This window comes from Triturus cristatus, chromosome 1_1, assembly GCF_964204655.1.
Source record: "Triturus cristatus chromosome 1_1, aTriCri1.1, whole genome shotgun sequence".
Classification (NCBI taxonomy): domain Eukaryota; kingdom Metazoa; phylum Chordata; class Amphibia; order Caudata; family Salamandridae; genus Triturus; species Triturus cristatus.
The window spans coordinates 650,811,878-650,832,307 of NC_140579.1; the positions used below are offsets into that span (position 1 = coordinate 650,811,878).

The following is a 20,430-nucleotide window of genomic DNA, read 5'->3' on the forward strand; positions in this document are numbered from 1 at the left end:
TGGTACAGGGTGCCCACTATAATTAGTGGATAGCATATACCAGGCTAACTTCTCACAGGTCCTTATTAGTTTCTTCTCTAACCTCTCAAATTTGTTAATCTTTTCATTCAGAGAAACATCGATGTTGGGGGCGTTTGAGGTAATGAAGAGGTTATTAGAGGGATCTTGAATTAAATGAGCAATGTACTCCTCAGTGTAAGAAAGAGTCTCGCTTTCTGTCAAACTGATGACAATAAAGAATTTAAAAACTACCCTCGCAGGACTAACCTGCACTTCAAAGAGTTATGTATTAATGGGGTAACAGGATAGACCACTGGACCCGGGTAAATTGTGGTATATAAGATAAAGTCACAGTTTAGAGCATTCACAATACATCAGGGTACAAAAATTGATCTAAGCAGACAAAGTATGACAACACCAAATAACTCATTAAAAAAATGATTGTGATTTAATTATATCACACGGATTGACAATAAATCAAAACTATAGAATATAATGTATATAATATTTATGCATTTATGAAAACAGGTGCACACAATGTGAAGTGACAAGTGCGTAGCAGGGATAAGTGCAGGTGATGTGCCAAGGGAAGGTAGTGCACATATATACATCAACAATTAGTGATGACAACCTATCCTGCCAGCTTTCTACCCCGCATTAAGACAGTTTTAGTGCCACGTCTGTCTTATCTCCACCGCGCTCCTAAAACAGAGAGTTTTCCGCGTTCGGCCTGTTGAATGCAGTTTCCATTACGCGATGTCTTGAGTTTAAAGATACGTTGTACCCTCCCAATTGATTTAGGACGCTGCAGGTGTTTTTATTTAATATATTATTTTCTTTAATTTGGATACAAGCTTTATTGACAGAACGCTCACAGTTGATTTTAGGTGCCACCATCCTTATTTAATTAATATGGCCTCGTCTCGAGGCCCATACATAGACATCTGCTGATAACTAGTGCGATGCAGAGTGTCAAGGTTTGGCATCACCCCCGCGGTACCATTCTTTTATCAACGCGCGTTTAGCACCCTCCAGCACATGGAGAGGCGTACACCATTTATATGATGCCTTCTACGTAGGTTTTCAAATTGGTAGACTGCCACATGTGTTCTCTTAGTTCTGTCAACATTACTTCCACCCCGGTTAGGCTGCTCTGACTTGGCACATTATGTTTTTTAGCCATAGGTTACTGATCAACCTTGGCTTACCTACCACGGATACCTTCGCTACCGTTGACCATAGGTTACTGATGAACCTTGGCCTACTCACTACGAATACCTGCGCTAACCGTGAGTAAGTTTCGGCTAATCGCTGTTCTGGTTTTTACTCCTCACATCCACTAGTCGAAGCCTTGATCCTAGTGGACCTTTTATTTATGTCTCCTTTCTTCCTCACCCCCCCCCCCCCGTAGGAGCCTACAAGGCCCACACTACCACATCTCAGCCTGAAGCTTTCTCGCTGCATCTGGTAATATATTCCATTTAACTTGATTGTTAGATACGTTCCTCTAGAGACACACCTCACTAACCCCACATTATTATTTATAGGTGCCCATCTCCCCCTACTTCGACATTGTTTCATTCCATTGTTTGTGTCAAACTTAGATGACAGAAAGCATATATCTGCATCTTTTTATTATGATTTATCATTCTTGTATATGCCAGAAAACTGGCAGGATAGGTTGTCATCACTAATTGTTGATGTATATATGCGCACTACCTTCCCTTTGCACATCACCTGCACTTATCCCTGTTACGCACTTGTCACTTCACATTGTGTGCACCTGTTTTTATAAATGCATAAATGTGATATACAGTATATTCTATAGTTTTGATTCACTGTCAATCCATGTGTTATATTTAAATCACAATCATTTTTTGAATGAGTTATTTGGTGTTGTCATACTTTATCTACTTAGATAATTTTTTGTTCCCTGAATTATTGTGAATGCTCTTCACTGTATCTTATGTACCACTTTGAGGCCATAACAGCAGCCTCACTTCACGGTCATTAGTGTTTTTGTGGAAAAGGTATGACATACCTTACATTCCTTCATTTTAGGTGAAGGGTACAGGCAATTGGTGAGGGTCAAGTGAAGCCTGAATAGGCTATTGTTTGCTTTCTCTGACATGGTGAAGTTACATTTGAGCAAGAAAAGATATAGATATAGAAGGATGTCGGTAGATCTGTAAATATCTGAAGAACTATAAACTCCAAATTTCCGGTAGAATGAGTCTGGAACAGGAAAAAGAAGCATAGTTCAGTTGAGACTCCCTTACACGATGTGCGGTAGAAAATCTGATGGACTAGAGCTTCTCAGAGGAGTGTTCTAGAGAGTGATACAACCTGATTGGTCAAGACTTTAGTATGGTCTCTTTTTTTAAATGACTATGATAGGTTATTAAACTAAGAGGTCTAGGCCTTTTCTAGTCTATACCTATCATTACATTGCTTTAATAAGGTACTGGGGGACTCCCATCTCGATGACGGGGAATGATTCAAACATATGAATCTATGAAAGTTCCAATGCTGGAGTAACCTGCCACCTTTTCCAGAGCCCTGACCCATCCATGGACATTCGGATGATTTATTTTTAATGGGGCAAGAAGATTAAGGACCATCTAATACACTTGGCTGGCCATACCACCACCAGAGTAAACAACTGACAATGAATGGGGGAGGGGGCGGGGGACACCCCAATCAATGGGCAATACAAATGCAATTGTGTGGTATGTAAGTACATTACAAATACAAAACAGTTTTTGCATTGACCATGCCATGCCATGCCATGCCATCTACCACCCGCCTGGTAACTGCTCTTCCTTTGTGGAGGAACTCACTGACTTCATCAGTGACCAATTTTCTCAAAGTGACAGACAGATCTTCCTGGGTGACTTTAATCTCCATTGAGGCTCTTTGGAAGACTCGGCTGCCAACAAGCTTGCCACCTTTCTCTCAGCCAACGATCTCTTCCAACATTGCTCTGAAACCATTCATTCCAAGGGCTCTATTCTGGATCTTGTTATATCCAAAGCAGACCTGCTGACTACTGCTCACCCCATCCATGTAGACTAGTCTGACCACTTCCTCGTTCCCTTCCGTTTTCATCGTTCGCATGTTATAACTCTCGGCCAACCTAGAAGAGCTACTACCTGGTTCCGCAACACTAAAAACATTGATTTTGAGACTTTTTGTGACTCTGCTGTGCGGTCACTTCCTAGACTTGACCCTAACGTGGATGTCAACGCTCTCACCACTCAGTGCCTCTCAGTCCTAGCAGTTGAAATCGACAATGTCGCTCCACTCCAAAGCAAAAGGAAAAGACACACCCCCTCAGCACCTTGGTTCAATAAAGCTCTCTACAATGAAAGAAAAAACCTTAGAATCCTGGAGAAACATTGGAGAAAATCTCCTTCTACCTTCAATCTCTCTCTGCTACGTTCAGAAAGATCCAAATACCACAACCACATCTTCCATGAAAAAGCATCCCATTTCAGATCCTTCCTTGACTCAGCCAAAACAGACCCAAAAAACTCTTTGACCTCATCAAAAACCCAAACTGTTCTCCCCTAACTACTAAGCCCGAGGACTCCACAAAGAAAGCAGCCGACTTCGCCATTTTCTTTGATGAAAAGGTCAAAGCACTGGTGGATCAAGTCGCCCACCCCACCCCCTTTGAGGAGCGGAAATCCTTAGTCACCTGGCAATACTTTGACGTCATCTCGGAAGATGACCTCCTCAAATGCATCCTTGAAACCAAACCATCCAACCACTCCTCTGACCCCATCCCTAGCATCATCGCCATCGATTTCTACACCCATACTGGACCGGGCTAGTTAATCTCTTCCTCAGTCAAGGCTTCCTCCCTGTGGCCCTTAAATCAGGACAGGTTACCCCTCTTCTAAAAAAACACCTCCGCTGATGCAACTGACCTCAACAACTTCCGCCCTATCACCAACCTCCCTTTTCTTTCGAAAATCACTGAAAAATGTGTTGCGAAACAACTTTCCCTACATATTATGGACAATAATCTCCTCGATGTTTTCCAATCTGGCTTCATCCAAAATTGCAGCACTGAAACAGCCCTGCTGCAAGTGATTGATGATGCGTTGCATATACTCGACTCCGGGGAATCCTGTCTTCTGATTCTTCTTGACCTCTCTGCAGCCTTTGACACTGTTAATCACAGCACCCTTCTCAACAGAGAATGGGATTGGATGGCACAGTGCTTAAATGGTTTGCCTCTTTCCTCTCAGACAGATCCCAAATGATTAAGATAGTGAACAGTCTTTCATCTCCATTGGCTGTAGGTCAAGGTGTCCCTCAAGGCTCTATCCTGGCACCCACTCTGTTTAATCTCTACCTGGAACCATTAGGGAACCTCCTAAGCAATTCTGGGATCCATTACCATCTTTATGCGGATGACACTCAAATCTACCTCAAGGTGTCTTCCGCACACGATCTCTCTTTACTCGACTCTACTCTCAACTCCATCCACAACTGGATGTTAGCTCACCAACTCATTCTAAATCCCGCCAAAACTGAATTCCTCCTCCTTTCGACCTCTCTCTCACCTCCTCCTGTTCAATCGTGGATGGATCAGCTGAACCTGCTCAACTACAAACCCATCATTGTCGACAGTGCTAAATCTCTAGGTGGCATTCTTGACAAAAGACTCAACTTAATCTCCCACATCAACTCTATTGCCAAGAACGCACGGTACCAGTTGCGCCTTCTATGGGGGATCCGTCGGTTCTTCCCGGAGAATGACTTAAAAACCTTGGTACAATCGCTGGTTCTCTCAAGACTGGATTATTGCAATTCTCTTCTGACTGGCCTACCCAAATCCCACCTCTCCCCTCTCAAATCCATCCTCCATTCAGCAGCTCGCTTCATTTCAGGGTCTAAACGAAGCGACCACATCACTCCTATCCTGTCCTCTCTTCAATGGCTTCCGATTGAGGCAAGATCTATTTACAAAACTGCCTGCATCACACACAAAGCCTTGCACATGTCCTCCCCTCGTTACCTGGCAAATAAATTGAAATTGTCCGGAGGCTCTCGACCCTCTCGTAATGCGGAAAAGCTTCTGCTTGAGCCCCCCGTCTTCAAAAGGGAAAGATAGATGGCGCAATCCTTCTCAGGCAATGCGGTGAGAATATGGAACTTACTTCCCCCATTGCTCCGTGCCACCTCCTCTACCCGGATCTTCAAAGCTGAACTCAAAACTCTTCTCTCCAAAGACACTTTCAGAACTAATATTTCCATACTCCGGCCCCTCTTGGAAATTCGCTCTTCATTGTAAATTTGTATTTTTTCCTGTGCATCCCTCACCCCTGCGTGCTGTGTTGGATTTTGTGTTTGTGTACCCTTTATTCTCTGGCCCCTCTTGGAAGTTCGCTCTTCATTGTAAATTTGTATTTTTTTCCTGTACATTCCTCTCCCCTGTGTGCTGTGTTGGATTTTGTGTTTGTGTACCCTTTATTTTTAGTCTGTATAATGTTATATTCTGTACCACTTTTCTCTTGTAACGTAACTAGCTCTATTGTACAGCGCTCTGACACCTTTGGGTAATGTCCGCGCTTTATAAAAATGCACTAAATAAATTGACCAATTGATGTCATTTTAAAGGACTTTTCCAATTGTAACTCAACAAATGTCATTTATTGCATATGGTGCCCCTGCAACAAATACTATATTGGGCAAACAACGCAACCCATTAAGATCTGCACTGGACAGCACAGAAGCAGGATCTGCAGGGGGATCCTCGTGGCACATCTGATACCACACTATAGGCTGAACAACATAATGCTGACGGTATAAAATGTCAAGTCCTGGAAATCGCCAAGATCCCTTCTTGTGTTGGTGACCTCGATCTGATCCTCCAGAGACTCGAATAGAAATGGAACAGCACAGGTAATTTGACCACAGAAGGACTGAACTATATGGATGAGTGGAGGAACTTAATTTCTCGCAACCAGTGAATGGACAGGGTCCAATAAGACTTATTTCGTACTGATAGACTTGGTTTACAGGCCCCCTACCAACATGTACTATAATTTCTGTTTTTTTTTTAGCTATGCATAAGTGCGGATCCTGTTGTACCAATTCTGGTTTAGCGTTCCTATAATTTCCCCCGGACCAATGTTAATTTGACTTATTATATGGTCATCATGCTTACTATGTGATAGGAAGATTAATGTTAGCCTTACGCCTCCAAACTACAGATCCTCTGTCATATGTGTACCCGTATTATCATTCAATGTATATACTGCCCCTCTCTGCACTTTTTATCCTTTTATTCCTTAAGGTGTGATTAGGCCCCCTGTCACTTCCCTCTAACAGTAGGCTCACTACATAGTTTTTATTTACACAGTTTTATTGGTTACCGCGATTTCCACATTCATATTACTGCAGAGAACCTCGTCCGAGTGTTCTTTGCAGGCTTCATTGAATGGATTTTAGTTTTATTTACATGATTTTATTGTTAACCAGGATTTCTACTTTCACATCACTGTAGGGTACATCCTCAGAATGTCTTTCGAGACGCGTGCGCCACCATTCATAAAAACCACTTTTGGCCAGGCCCCCAGCGCGTACTAATAAACCTCGAGCTTGGCGCACTGCGTCACCAATTAAGACCGAGGAGACGGCTTTGCACGTTCCCAGTATCAGCAGTGCTGACTGAACGCTTGCTCTTTGAAGACGTACCACACGGAGGAGCGACATCTGTTCCCCAGGCCTGTGAGCTTGTGAATTAGAAGCCATTCCAGCTCCCCTGGCACTCCCAGCATTGTACTTAATTCATGGAAGGCAGCCTAGGGGTCGCCACACGATCCTTGCACAGTTCTTTGCAGCATCATGTCATTTTAAAATTCTCACGATTCAAGTTTATTTATTTATTTCCCAGTCTCTGTTGGCAGGCATTATTGATATGCACTTAGAGTCTGAGTATAGAGCCGTGCTGACACCCCGTTTTTTTAGGTCGAGCCTACAGCAGCGCATGCGCTGTTGCTCGATCTTTTGTAAGTGGGATTTTAAAAGTGCTTCCCACCGTCTTTTGCTGGCCTAATGCTTGAGTTCACGCGAGCGTGAACGTGCACAGCTGCCAGCTTTCTGATTACTTTCACTTGGAGCGCTGCTGCGTGCGCACCACTTGTGTTCGTAAACCTTAACGGCCCAAACCATTGAAAGTTTCCCCACATCAAATCCCTACAGGCGAATTGTACTTGTTTGTTATTCTTTCGCCTAGGACTGCTAAAAGCTTTCTCATAGGTGAGAGCCCTAAAAAGGACGGAAGAGAGTCCAGAGTGCCACCACATGTTTATGCCGTTTCCCTTCCTCTGACTTCCCTCCACTGATTGCTAGACGAGTGCATTACTTGCTAGGTCTTTAACTTTCATAGAGCAGAAATGTTACTTTCCAACCATTTCCCATCCACAGCGCTTATTCTAACATAGTCAGTAATACATGGTAACTGACACCTCTTTACTACTCGTGGAAGCAGGCCTTTGGTCTTCTGTGCACAAATACAATTTCAAAATTGAAGCGGAGTTGTCCCTGTCAAACTGAGACATTGAAACACTGCAGCCATTCCTTAAAGCCTTCAAGGCTTGGACTTTCTGATGCTGACTATTAGTTTGTGCCCTCTGCCTACCCCAAGGCCATCGTGTCACTTGAACCATGAGACCACCTCGGAGATCTATAGAGCAGTAATATTATTGAATAAAAGGAAGAAAGCCATAGACACTGAAGCTATATTTGTTTTTGTTCTTTTGTGTATGCCCAGTCACTGGCATTATTTATTGTCATCGTGATCATCGGCATTGTTTCCACTTTTGAAAACTACCACTTTTTACATCGATTGTTGTTGCGCAGGAATCCAAAAATTGACAGAGCAGATAATGTGCATTTTTAGGATATAAAAAGTCTGTCAGCTGTGCGATTCCGTAGGCAAAGGAAGAAATGTTTGTGTATGTTAACAATACAATGAGCTCACGCGCTTGAAATTAAAACATTCAGCAAATCTAAAAACTCAAAAGAAATAAGCTGTGCTCATCAGCAAAATATAGAGGGCAAAACGTGCTTTTGGACCGTACATTGATGTCTTTGCATTGGCTCTTTGTCACGTCTTTTACCATGTTTTTTTTGTTTTCAACAACTCCACAGTGTCTTCTATACTTTTCGTAGCTTACTCAACCCTCTACCCACCACCCTTGTGTTCGTTTTGCTTGTTTAGCCGATGTCTCCTTAAATTCGCTGTCTTTAGCGCAAAGCAATACTTAAAGGGAAACCCGCTCTGGACTCCCTGTTTTTTAGGTCGAGCCTACAGCAGCGCATGCGCTGTTGCTCGATCTTTTGTAAGTGGGATTTTAAAAGTGCTTCCCACCGTCTTTTGCTGGCCTAATGCTTGAGTTCAAGCGAGCGTGAACGTGCACAGCTGCCAGCTTTCTGATTACTTTCACTTGGAGCGCTGCTGCGTGCGCACCACTTGTGTTCGTAAACCTTAACGGCCCAAACCATTGAAAGTTTCCCCACATCAAATCCCTACAGGCGAATTGTACTTGTTTGTGAATTTGTACAAAAAAGATCCTCTTAAAACATTTTATATTCTTACAGTAAAGGATACACTGATATTTATATAATAAAAGAGGAAATATTAAGGTACTGTATTTGACTCATTCATGTTTCGCCTTATTTCGCTATTTGAATTGTTGGTTTAATCTAAATGGATTGAGCCTACCAAATATTTGGAACTATACCTTAGTGGGGAGAAGCTGTTGAACTGTCTCTTCCTTGAATTGCGCTGCGTGCAGTAGAACTTGGCCCCATGGCATATTATCCCTTAAAAATGCGATGCTAAGTACTGGTAGTTTAACATTGGCTGTGGCCGTCATGTGGACTTAAAACTCCAAGACATCAGCTCGCGCACCTCACCTTAAAAACAAGCATTGGCAAAGCCAGCCCATCTGGCTTTGCTGTCAGCCTCTCTGCGTTGTCAGTCCTTTTTTTTTTTTTTTTTAGGCAAAGTGAAAGACCAAAATACAGTCACCTATGGTGAAGGTAGCTGTGATATGTGAAATGCATTGTTCGTGAGGGGATAAAAAGCCCCGGGGTGACGCATCTTCCTTGCTTGGTCATGCAGAGTTAGAATAGTGTGATGGAGGGGTGGTCTTTTTAGCATTCCTGTCTGAGCTGCTTTACCTGCTTGTGTATTTACTACAGCAGGGCTGTGCTGCAACCAAACCCATTATGAGGCTCAATCTTACAAAACTTTCAAAAACTATTTTCCGAGCTTGGGATGTACGTGTATACTAGTTTGGGAAGATCCCCAGCCTTAGTCATACATCATAGCAAATCGTAAAATAAGAACAATTGTTACTTACCTGTAAACAGGTGGTTCTCCAGTATTGGTGTCTTTCATAGATTCACATGCTTGAATATTCCCCGTCGTCGGAGTGGGAGTCCCACGGTAAATAATATAGCAATATATACAGCCATAATATATATATATATACATAAGTAATCATATAAAACAGAGATATAAGTAAGTAATAACATCAAGAATGTCCCTATATGAAATTTCCATAGAGATACATGGAAAGAGAAAAAAGACATTCGTAGTCTATCTCTGTCATTATGTTAGTCCGAACTCCGGCCAATCAGGCGCCAGCTCCTCTCTAGAACCTTCTCCTCAGAGCTCCTCACCTCAGATTTTCGTAGCACCATAGTGACTCAGAGTGTATGAGGAGAAGAGAGCCTCTGAAGGGAGGAGGGAGGGTCGCATGTGAATCTATGAAAGACACCAATACTGGAGAACCACCTGTTTACAGGTAAGTAACAATTGTTCTTCTCCAGTATTGGGGTGTCTTTCATAGATTCACATGCTTGAATATAGAATAGCTAGCAGTAACAATATCATTGTTTCCATGATCACACAGCTTCGAAATTGTAATGACAATCAATCTTCTTATGCATATGACAGTACTGAATAACTAACAGTATAAATGCATCATTATGTCAATTATAAATGGAAACAATATGGAGGAGGGAAGGAAGAGGCTCATCTTATTTAAAAAGATTGCGAAGCACTGCCTGCCCAACTGCAGCATCCTCCTCGTTTAAAGTTGTCAAGCAATAGTGTCTTGTAAACGTGTGTCTGCTCGACCACGTAGCTGCTCTGCAGCTCTGATGCAAAGGCACTCCAGCAAATAAAGCAGTTGAGGAAGACATTGCTCTGGTGGAGTGAGCCCTCACTGGTGACTGCAATGGCTTGTTTGCCTTTTGATGGCAGAAGACGATGGCAGCTGAAACTTAACGTGCAATAGTTGGTTTCGTCACTGGACGACCTTTGTGAAAGCGTCCATAAACTATGAATAGTTGATCAATCCTTCGTAAAGCAGCCGTTCTGCTGATGTAGAATGTTAAACCTAGTTTCACATCCAGGGAATGTAATCTCTGCTCCGTAGGAGTTTGCGGATAGCAAAGAAAGTTCTTAAAATCACTGGTTCGTTAATATGACAGTCTGAAGGCACCTTCAGCAAGAAATTTGGATCTGTACGCACTACTACAGAATCTGGTTTGAACTGTAGGAAAAAGGTGGATTTATTGTAAATGCATGAATGTCACGGACGCAACGTGAAGACGTTAGCGCCCGAAGAAAAGCCACCTTCCATGTTAGATACTACAACTCGACCTTGTGAATCGGTTCGTACGGTGGTCTCATTAGTTGAGCCAATACGATGTTCAGATGCCACAATGGAGGAGATTTACAAAATAACCCCTAGACGAATTGATGGATAATCCTTGAAGAAACAAAAGGGAAGTTGAACCATCCTGACGGAAACGGAAAATTGCCGCCAGAAAAAACCCCTAAAGGTTGCATGAGAGAAACCCGGAGTTAGCTAAATGCAAGAAGAACGGTAAAAATTGTTCTGGTGTGGAGTGAAAACGGGTGCACCCCATTAGATGCACACCAGTGGGGAACACTTTTCCACTTTAATTTGTACGTTTTCACCGTAGAAGGAGCCCTCGCCTGAGCTAAAATGTCTCTACAGTCCTGTGGAGTATCCAAATGGGCAAATTCACAGTGCTCAGGTTCCAAGCTGATAAGCTCAGTGAGGAGGGATTCGGATGACCAATTTTCCCCTTGTCCATCGTGAGTAGATCTGCACGAGGCTGTAGAATGATTGGTTCGGATTGAGACAATAGGAGTAGTTCTGAGAACCATGCCTGCCGAGGCCAACGGGGGGCTATAGAAGTAGATGGCAAGGTTGCCTCCGCATCTACCACAGAAACTCGAGGTACGAGTGGGATTGGGGGAAGAAAAAACGTAGTCAAACAGATCGTACCAGTCCATCAAAAGGCATTGCCCAGAGATCTTTTGTGGGGAAGCCAGCTTGCGTAATCACGGCATTTCCGGTTCTCTAGTGTGGCAAAGAGATCCAGCTGTGGGCGACCCCATCGTTGAAATATCCTCTCTAGAGTTGGTTGATGCAACTCCCATTCATGGGTCGATGAGGAGGACCCGCTCAGGGAATCCGCCAGGATATTGGATACCCCCGGTCGATTAACTGCTGCATATCGTGATGCGATGGTTGATAGACCAATCCCAAATCGACTGAGCTAGTCGAGACAGTTTCGGAGATTTTATCCTGCCCTGCTTGTTTATATAGTGCATGCAGGTTGTATAGTCTGTCTGTATCAGGACTGATTCTCCTTGGATTAAAGGATGAAAAGCTTTGAGAGCCAGCAATATATAGCCATGAGATCCAACCTGTAGAAGTGCCAGGTTTTTTTTTTTTTTTTTTGTTTTTTTTTTTTTGACATATTGACCATTTTCCTTTTATTGATAAAACCTCCAAATGAGCACCCCATCCTTCCAGAGAGGCGTCTGTTATTGTCATGTCTGGTACCATTGTCAGAAGAGAAATGCCTTCCGTTAGATTTAACAGTTGCGTCCACCACCTTTGCGCCAACTTCATCCGATCTGTGACGTTTACAACATCGTTCAAAGAACCTGTAACCTGGCGTTCTTGGACATCCAGTACTCCTTGGATGGGGCGTGTCTGTAATCTGTAATGAGGGATCAATGCAATGCATGATGACGCCATTTTCAGAAAGGACTTCAATATTCTTACAGAAACGGGTCTTTTTGATCTGATAAGGGTTACCAGTCGGAGAATTTTTTGAAGACGGTCTTGGGAGAGAAGTGCCCTTGCTGACACTGTGTCTAAAGTTGCTCCCAGAAAATCCGTGCGATGAGAAGGCAGTAGATTGGACTTTGTGGTATTTATGGAGAGCCCTAAGGCGCGAAACCACCTCCTGTCAAAGATGTGTGTGTTGTAGAAGTTGAACTTTCGATTGTGATTTTAGGAGATAGTCGTCCAGAAATGGAAAGATCTGAAATCCCTGGAACGTAGGACGCTACCACAGGGGCTAGCACCCTTGTAAACCCTCGAGGGGCCGAGCGCAGTCCGAATGGTAAACTTTGAACTGGAAAATCCCCTCGACCCACTCGAAAACGAAGAAATTTCCGATGTTGTCGTAGTATGGAGATATGTAAATATGCATCTTGGAGGTTGATTGTTTCCATGAAATCTCCTTGTGAAAATAATCGCAAGATCTCTACATGCGTTCGCCTACGAAAAGAATGTTTCTTTAGATACCTGCTGAGAGCCCTCAGATCTAGAATGGGCTTCCATTCCCCCTTCCTTTTGGTGATAAGGAAGAATCGGGAATAAATCCTTTCCCTCTTTTGAAATCTTGGTACTACTCCTATGGCTCCCTTGTGTTATAGAAATTGAACTTGTTGTAACAGTTCTTTGATATGAGCCGGTGGCAGTCCGGTAGGTGGTGTGGGTGGAGGGAATTCGATGAACTCCAAAGTGTGACCTCTTGCTATAATTTCCAAAACCCAACGGTTCCTTGTATGGAGGACCATTGAAAATAGTACCGATAGATTCGATCTCCAATTTTCTGGGACTGATGGAAGTCATGTCTCTTAGGAGTGTAACCCTTGTAAGAGGATTTTCCTCTGTAAGTCTTGGAAGACTGCTGTCGAGAAGTTTGCTGTTGGTTAGAGGAATATCGGTTTGAACCCTGGTTATAAGGTCGATATTGATTGATTCCTCTTCGAAAATAGAGGTGCCGCGTCCGCGTGCACCCCGAAAGGGTTGTTATCAAAATTGCAATGTGCCCAGAGAGCGAGCAGTATCTGTATCTTTCTTTATCGATTGGAGAGCTTCATCCACCTGATCTCCGAATAAAACCTCTTCTTCGTCATATGCCATGGTCTTTGACGGTTCCGGCAGTTGCTCAACTAGTGTTGACATATCCGCCCATACTTGACGGTCCTAACGACCCAGGATGGCCAAAGCATTAGCCGCTCTCACCATGGTGGAAGCCATCGAAGAGAATTTTCACCCTATGGCATCCAAACGACGTCCACCACGATCAGGTGGTGCAGTGATCGTAGATGCAGGGTTTCTAGCCCGGCGTTGCTCTGCCTGTGTGACTACAGAATCTGGCTTCGCTTGACCAGTGAGGCACGCTGGTGCTCCTAATGGTGATTTGTACCTTTTTCTCCAATCTAGGCACCCGTGCTGGAAGACTATGAGGCCTCCATAATCTTTTTGCCTTCCTCCCCAATAAATTCGATTATAGGGATTGTATGTGTTTGTTTAACAGGCTGATCTTTGAAATCGTACAGGAAATAATCCTTCGTTAATTTGAACGTTAGTGCTGTCCTATCCCTTAACTGGTGGAACTTGCATATCAACAGGTGGTGAGTCACCAGGTAGCACCGGAGAGGGAGATGGTGTTTGGGCATGATAGTTATCCCACTCCGCCATACCATCATCATCATCATCAGCATCGCCACCATCATCGAGAATCTCACCATCCTCCCTGTCCTGAGGAATTTCTTCTTCTTCAGTATCATGAGGAGGTACTGTCCGAGTTGAAGAATGTCTCAGCGGTACTGTAGGTATTACCACAGAAAGTATTGGAGCCGGTACCGGTTCCGATATAGTTGTTGGCACCACTGGAGTAAGCGGAACCACAGACACTTGTGGTGATAAAGGAAAAACCGCCGATTATAGTTGTCACAACCGATTCAGCTAAACCTTCTTCTGAATCTTGATCTGAGTCAGTGGTAAAACAATGGTTAAGGAAGGCGGGAATCCTCCACCGATATAACTTCACCCGACCTTTGTCAAGTACTCGGTGGTAATGGTAATAAAGGAACAGCAGCAAAGGACGAAGTAGTCGCTGTATATGTCGAAGAGATTTGGATTTTTAATGACCTCTGTGCAGAAGTCGTCTTTTTTAAACCCTTATTTTTACCGATGAGACTGCAGTCAACGGGCTCTGAGGCATAGAAGGCTATTGAAGAGATCTTTGTAGACGGAATCGTCTACGGAACCATCGTCGACGGAAACCACCATCGAAAGATTCATTGCCGATGGAACCATAGTCGACAGAACCATCGTCGACGGAACCACCGTCGACGGAACCACCGTCGACGGAACCATCGTCGACGGAACCACCGTAGACGGAACCACCGTAGACGGAACCACCGTAGACGGAACCACCGTAGACGGAACCACCGTAGACGGAATCACCGTAGACGGAATCACCGTAGACGGAATCACCGTCGACGGAGCCACCGTCGACGGAGCCACCGTCGACGGAGCCACCGTCGACGGAGCCATCGTCGACGGAGCCATCGTCGACGGAGCCATCGTCGACGGAATCACCGTAGACGGAATCACCGTAGACGGAGCCACCGTAGACGGAGCCACCGTAGACGGAGCCACCGTCGACGGAGCCACCGTCGACGGAGCCATCGTCGACGGAGCCATCGTCGACGGAGCCATCGTCGACGGAGCCCTCGTCGACGGAGCCCTCGTAGACGGAGCCCTCGTAGACGGAGCCCTCGTAGACGGAGCCATCGTAGACGGAGCCATCGTAGACGGAGCCATCGTAGACGGAGCCATCGTAGACGGAGCCATCGTAGACGGAGCAGCCATCTTTGAAAAAACTGGAAAGTTGAAAACCTCACTAGCCTGAGAACTATGTCTCGTGGGCGACACAGCAGTATTCAAAGAAGAAGAAGTGGCAGATGTCATAGTCAGAGACATTTTCTTCTTTTAAGGAAGGAGTAGGTAACTCCTGTACACTACTGCGTTTTGAGGCTGTGTGGGAACGGCCAGAAGTAAAGTTTTCTACCTCAGAAAATTACTTCATATTTATCCTTAAGTCTCTGGAGCCACAACAAGAGACGGCCTTCCCTGTCTTTCAGAGTTTTTGTAGAAAAAATTCTACAGACTTTATATTCACCCACTTCATGGTAGGGTAAAGACAGTAAATACACTTACTGTGTGGATCTTCTGAGAATAACGTAGCTTTCCACAAAAGAACAAGGTCTAAACAAAGACTTCTTACTTGAAGTCATCCTGAAGAGAAAAAACTGAGCAGAGCTCAGGGAGACTCCCTTTCACACGACGTGCGGTAGAAAATCTGAGGTGAGGAGCTCTGAGGAGAAGGTTCTAGAGAGGAGCTGGCGCCTGATTGGCCGGAGTTCGGACTAACATAATGACAGAGATAGACTACGAATGTCTTTTTTCTCTTTCCATGTATCTCTATGGAAATTTCATATAGGGACATTCTTGATGTTATTACTTACTTATATCTCTGTTTTATATGATTACTTATGTATATATATATATATATTATGGCTGTATATATTGCTATATTATTTACCGTGGGACTCCCACTCCGACGACGGGGAATATTCAAGCATGTGAATCTATGAAAGACACCCCAATACTGGAGAAACACGTATTCGCACGCCCGTAATAAAACGCACATTTGCCCTACTCAACAATAATGTTACATTTCTTAAACCTCTTAAATCTACACCAAAAGCACGGAGGACATTCTATGCTCCTACGTAACGTTGGGAATTAAAATCTGTTGGCTATGTATTTTTATTTTATAACGTGGAGCACTAGGGGTTAAAGGAAAATGCTATTGGCTACCTTCACTGTAAGTGAATGTCAATGCTTGTGTTGTCTTGCACTCCAAGTGAAAGATCAGTCTTTCAATTGGACTGCGTGACAAAACAAGCATTGACAAAGTAAAGAGGCTTACAACCAATACCAGATCGATTGACCTTGTCAATACTTGTTTTTAAGTGAGGTGTGTTGGCGGCTATCCTGGAGACCGAATAAATACACCTCAAAATGCATTTTATCCACATTACAGCCCATGTTAAAATGCTAGTAATCTGAATACATTGAGGGGAATATTCATTCAGCTGAGCCTATCAGAGCAAGTTGCACGCCCACCTTCCTTCCATTGTACCTGCTAGCCACAGAAATATTACAAAACTATAACCCCGTTTTATGTAACAGCAGTAGCATGGTGATAAACGTATTCGCCCCCATAGCTTTCTAGTGTTGTGAGATTTTTAAGTTAGCTACTTGATAAGGTAACCAATTGTGGATAAATAAGTAGGCGATACTTCATATGCTGTAAGGCGATATACCCTCTCCTTTGTGTTTCAGCTGTTTAAGATGTATTAATCATGGACGTACATGGGGCGATTTAGGAGGTCAGGGAGCCTAATTCAGGAGTGCAGTGGAAGTTTTCACGTTTTCCAATTCTTTCTGTCCTGTAAGCGCAACTGTACTTTTCTGTGCTTCTACCCGAAATTCTTGTAGCTAAGCTGCCAATGTCCCTTATTCTCGCTGTCTCTGTCCCAAGGACCTCACGATTATTTCATTTCTTCTGTGCTGTTTTTAAAGTTAATAAGACGTTATTAATCTTCATCCTGATTGATTCACGACGCTCAGCGACTTCCTGAGACATTAGAACCCCAGAGGCGGATATAAACAGCTACCTATGATTCTACCTTAGAGGTTCTGCTTACATTTACAGACTGCTAATTTATCAATTACATGTCATTAGTACAACTCCATGTCATCTGGTGGTTACTGTGTTCATTTCCATGGCGACGAGCTGGGGGTTGGGACCTACCGGTAAACATGCAGGGAATTAGGAGCTGGAGGCAGTGCAGACGACAAGACCTTCCTTGAGGCATTCTGCAGGACATGAACAGTTAAAATTAGACAACACAGGGGTGAGCTTTGTGACGGTTTGTAAACTTGCTTTCTAGCTATGGCACCCCACACATCCTTACGTCAGTCATACCTCTCTAGTCCTCATCGTGATATTCAGTCAACAGGTTGTAATTTCAGCTTAGACTACCCAGTGGTTAGTCAAGGTGCCTCCTAGGTGGGTTATAATGCAATCCACAATTTTAATGCCATAAATCAGGTTTACATTTAATTTACCAAAGGCCCACCTCATGACTGACTGTAGGGTCTTTACTGTGGCTGCAGCCAGGCACTGGAATATTCTGCCATTTTCTGTCCTCTCTTAGTCTAGATAACCTGATGTCATTTCGTAAAATGTTAAAAAGCTGACACCAGTGCCAAGAAACTCTATTATGGTGACCGCTGCTCTCTACAAAATATTGGCATATCCAATAGGTCCGCTTTTGGGACCTTAGAAGTATTTAGTTATGCAACACAATATCCTTGGTGCAACAACATCAACTGTTGCATGACTAAACACTTATAAGGTCCCAAAGGCGAGACCTATTGGCTATGCCAATGCTTGTCTTCAAGTGATATTAGGTGAACATGCTTAATTACAGTCCACTACATTTTTTCACAGGTGCTTGAGTAACTCACTTATTAGCTTTACTCTTCTAGTCTCCGTTTTGCAGCATTATTGAAATGAGTTTAGAGTCAGAGCTTACAGTTGTGTTGACACTTTATTTACCTGCTAGTAATATTAGGTGATTATATTGTTCATATAGATTCCTCCTTAGCATGCTCCCTGTGTATGCTTTACAGTAACATTCGATGTTTATATTGTTCATATATATTTTCCTCCTTAGCATGCTCCTGTGCATGCTTTGCCCTCCCCTCACTCCCACAGTGTAGGAGACTGGCTTAGTCAAGTGGTGCACCTTGCACTAATGAAGGCAACCATTATGGTGATTTTAGTGGTCTTTGATAACCACAGAATGTTCTTAAATTGGTCTTGAAGGAGTGTTAAGCAGCTTGTTTTACCAGTTTGATCTATAGTGTAAGCTAAATGTAAAAGAACCACATAGTATTTATAGCAAAATACTTCTATTTATTACACAAGACTCCCTAATACAGTGGTATACCTCCGACCCGGATATATTAACACAATACAAAAGAATACTTCAAATACAATCAGGTTAGTAGCACAAAATACAATGGTCTCCAGGGGGAGACCAAACCATAAACTAAGAAAGTGGAATGCAAACTACAATGAAGGACAGGCATTGGACCAGAAGGCCCAGAGGAGCCGGGGACACAAGGAACCACCCAAGCAAAGTACCCAGGAACCCCACGGAGGCTGTGTGCAAAGTGAGACCACAGCCACATGCCCAATGGAAGTCAATGGAGAAGTTGAGGGGGCAGAGTTGCAGAAGGACCCTTCCCAGAGGACCTTGAAGAATTCCCTGGGAGGATGGAAGGTTGAAGAGCCACTCCAACCGTTGATGCCCCATCAACCAGGTTACCTACACCAGGGAATCCAGGTGCATAGAGGTGAAGAGACGTCGGAAACCTCCGTAGGGGACAATGGAAGACTTAGAAGAAAGTGCCTCTAGTAGAGTTCAGGACAGAGTCCGGTGGTGTAGGAGAGTGGAATCTGACTAATGGTTGCCCCCAACTTTTTGCCTGGTATTTAAGTGGTTTTTGACTAGTCTGGCTGGGATCCTGCTATTCAGGACCCCAGCCTATCTGCTTTCTCCCTAAAACTGTTGTGAGTACTCTAGGTACAAACATAATTGGATGCTGGGCATGCCCTACCAGTCCCTTGTAGATGGTACCCTAGGTACCCAGGGCATGGGTCCCCCAGTAGGCCTACCAGGGCTGCAGCACTTATTGTGCCACCCTGGGACAGCCACCCAAACTGACACCGCCAGGCCACTACTGTAGCCTGGGTAAGGTGGTGCTTGCACCCCTTACAGGGATGTAGGTACCCTATGTCCCATACCATACAACACATATACTCTCATAGGTCACCCCTATGGCAGGCCCTGGTAATCCTACAGGGCTGGGTGCTGAGGTATGTGTGAGGGGGGACCCCTACGTGAGTAGGGCCTCTCTGCAACCTTCGTAAAATCGTTACTGGGTTGTTTGTAGTGTAGCCATACCATATACTCTTAACCGCATTATAAGTTATTGCGTCATCGCTGTAACTTAGGAATGGCTACACAGAACCATATCGTGTTTGGTGTCAAACATGAAGGAATCGTACCCCCAGTCCAGCCATGGGCATGGGGGCACGATTCCCCCTTGCTAGGAGGGTGATATGGGAAAAGCGGTAGAATTTGGACACCAATTTAAAAGTGCACATGTACTACAAAATGGCTACTGTTCGCCACCTACACGACTCTGGCTTGCTGTTGCTGGGGAAAACCCCAGCCTCGCCATCTGGACAATAGGGCTCCTGTGGCAGGAAGGTGCCAGCACCTCCCCAGACAGGATATGTGGATTGGAACAGGGTGGGTGCACCAAATGTCCTTTCAGAGTTGCACGTAGGCAGCTGCAGAGCCCCAATTCTGCATACACCGCCTGGAACCGGTTCAGGGGCGTCCTGCCCCTCGCCCAGGCGGGAAACACACAAAGGGGAGTGGGTGTAGCCACCCTTTCCCGCCTCTACTCTGATTGGTAGGCTCTCTCTTGGACCATCCCCTAATCTTGGGGATATATGGGAATAACTTTGCCCTAGAGCCTTAGATTCGTACAGGACTTCACAGAACTGACCTTCGACGAGCTGCTGCCCAGCTGACTGAAGAAATCTCCCTTGGGATAAAGGAGTTATCCCCCTGCTTGGCAGGCACCTAAAAGACTACAAGACACCCGGTTGGAACTTCGTTGCTCTCACGACCTTCGACGCCTTCCAGCAACCTCGAGGTGGGTCTCCAGTGCATCCCAGCGTCCTGTGAGTGTGCCCAGCAAGTCTGAGCACCCTGGACCACGTGGGTGTCGAGATCCCCGCATACCCCGAGACACCGGCCACCTCTTGTCCAGCACACGACCCCGACCAGTGGGGACGTTGTGCTTTGGCCCATTCTTGAGCCAACCTTCAAGCAGCATTTGTGCCGACCATCAGCTCCCTGGCCCGCTCCGGTGGCCCGTGGGAGCCCTTTTACGCACTCCATTTTGCTGCCTTCCGCGGTCCCTTGTCTTTCGACTTGTGAGCCCTGACGGAGGACAATCTTCTTTTCTAAGAGTTCCCCTGGTTGCTCCAGGCCTGCTCTACGCTCCCTGCAAAGGAGAGCACCCTCAGACCACGTGGGTCTGCACCAGCAGC

At 44.6% G+C, this 20,430-nt stretch overlaps 1 protein-coding gene across 5 annotated transcripts in view; it reads right to left on the minus strand.

The window, feature by feature from the left end:
* MEIOC (meiosis specific with coiled-coil domain) overlaps positions 1–20,430 on the minus strand; it is a 1,471,177-nt gene that overhangs the window by 138,176 nt on the left and 1,312,571 nt on the right. The window contains exon 5 of one of the 5 annotated variants that reach the window (XM_085646734.1): positions 17,044–17,108. The exons of the other annotated variants lie outside the window; for them this stretch is intronic. Within the exon in view, the coding sequence (XP_085502860.1) occupies positions 17,044–17,108 (65 nt within the window). The remainder of the gene's footprint in view (positions 1–17,043; positions 17,109–20,430) is intronic. 5 annotated transcript variants of the gene reach the window in all.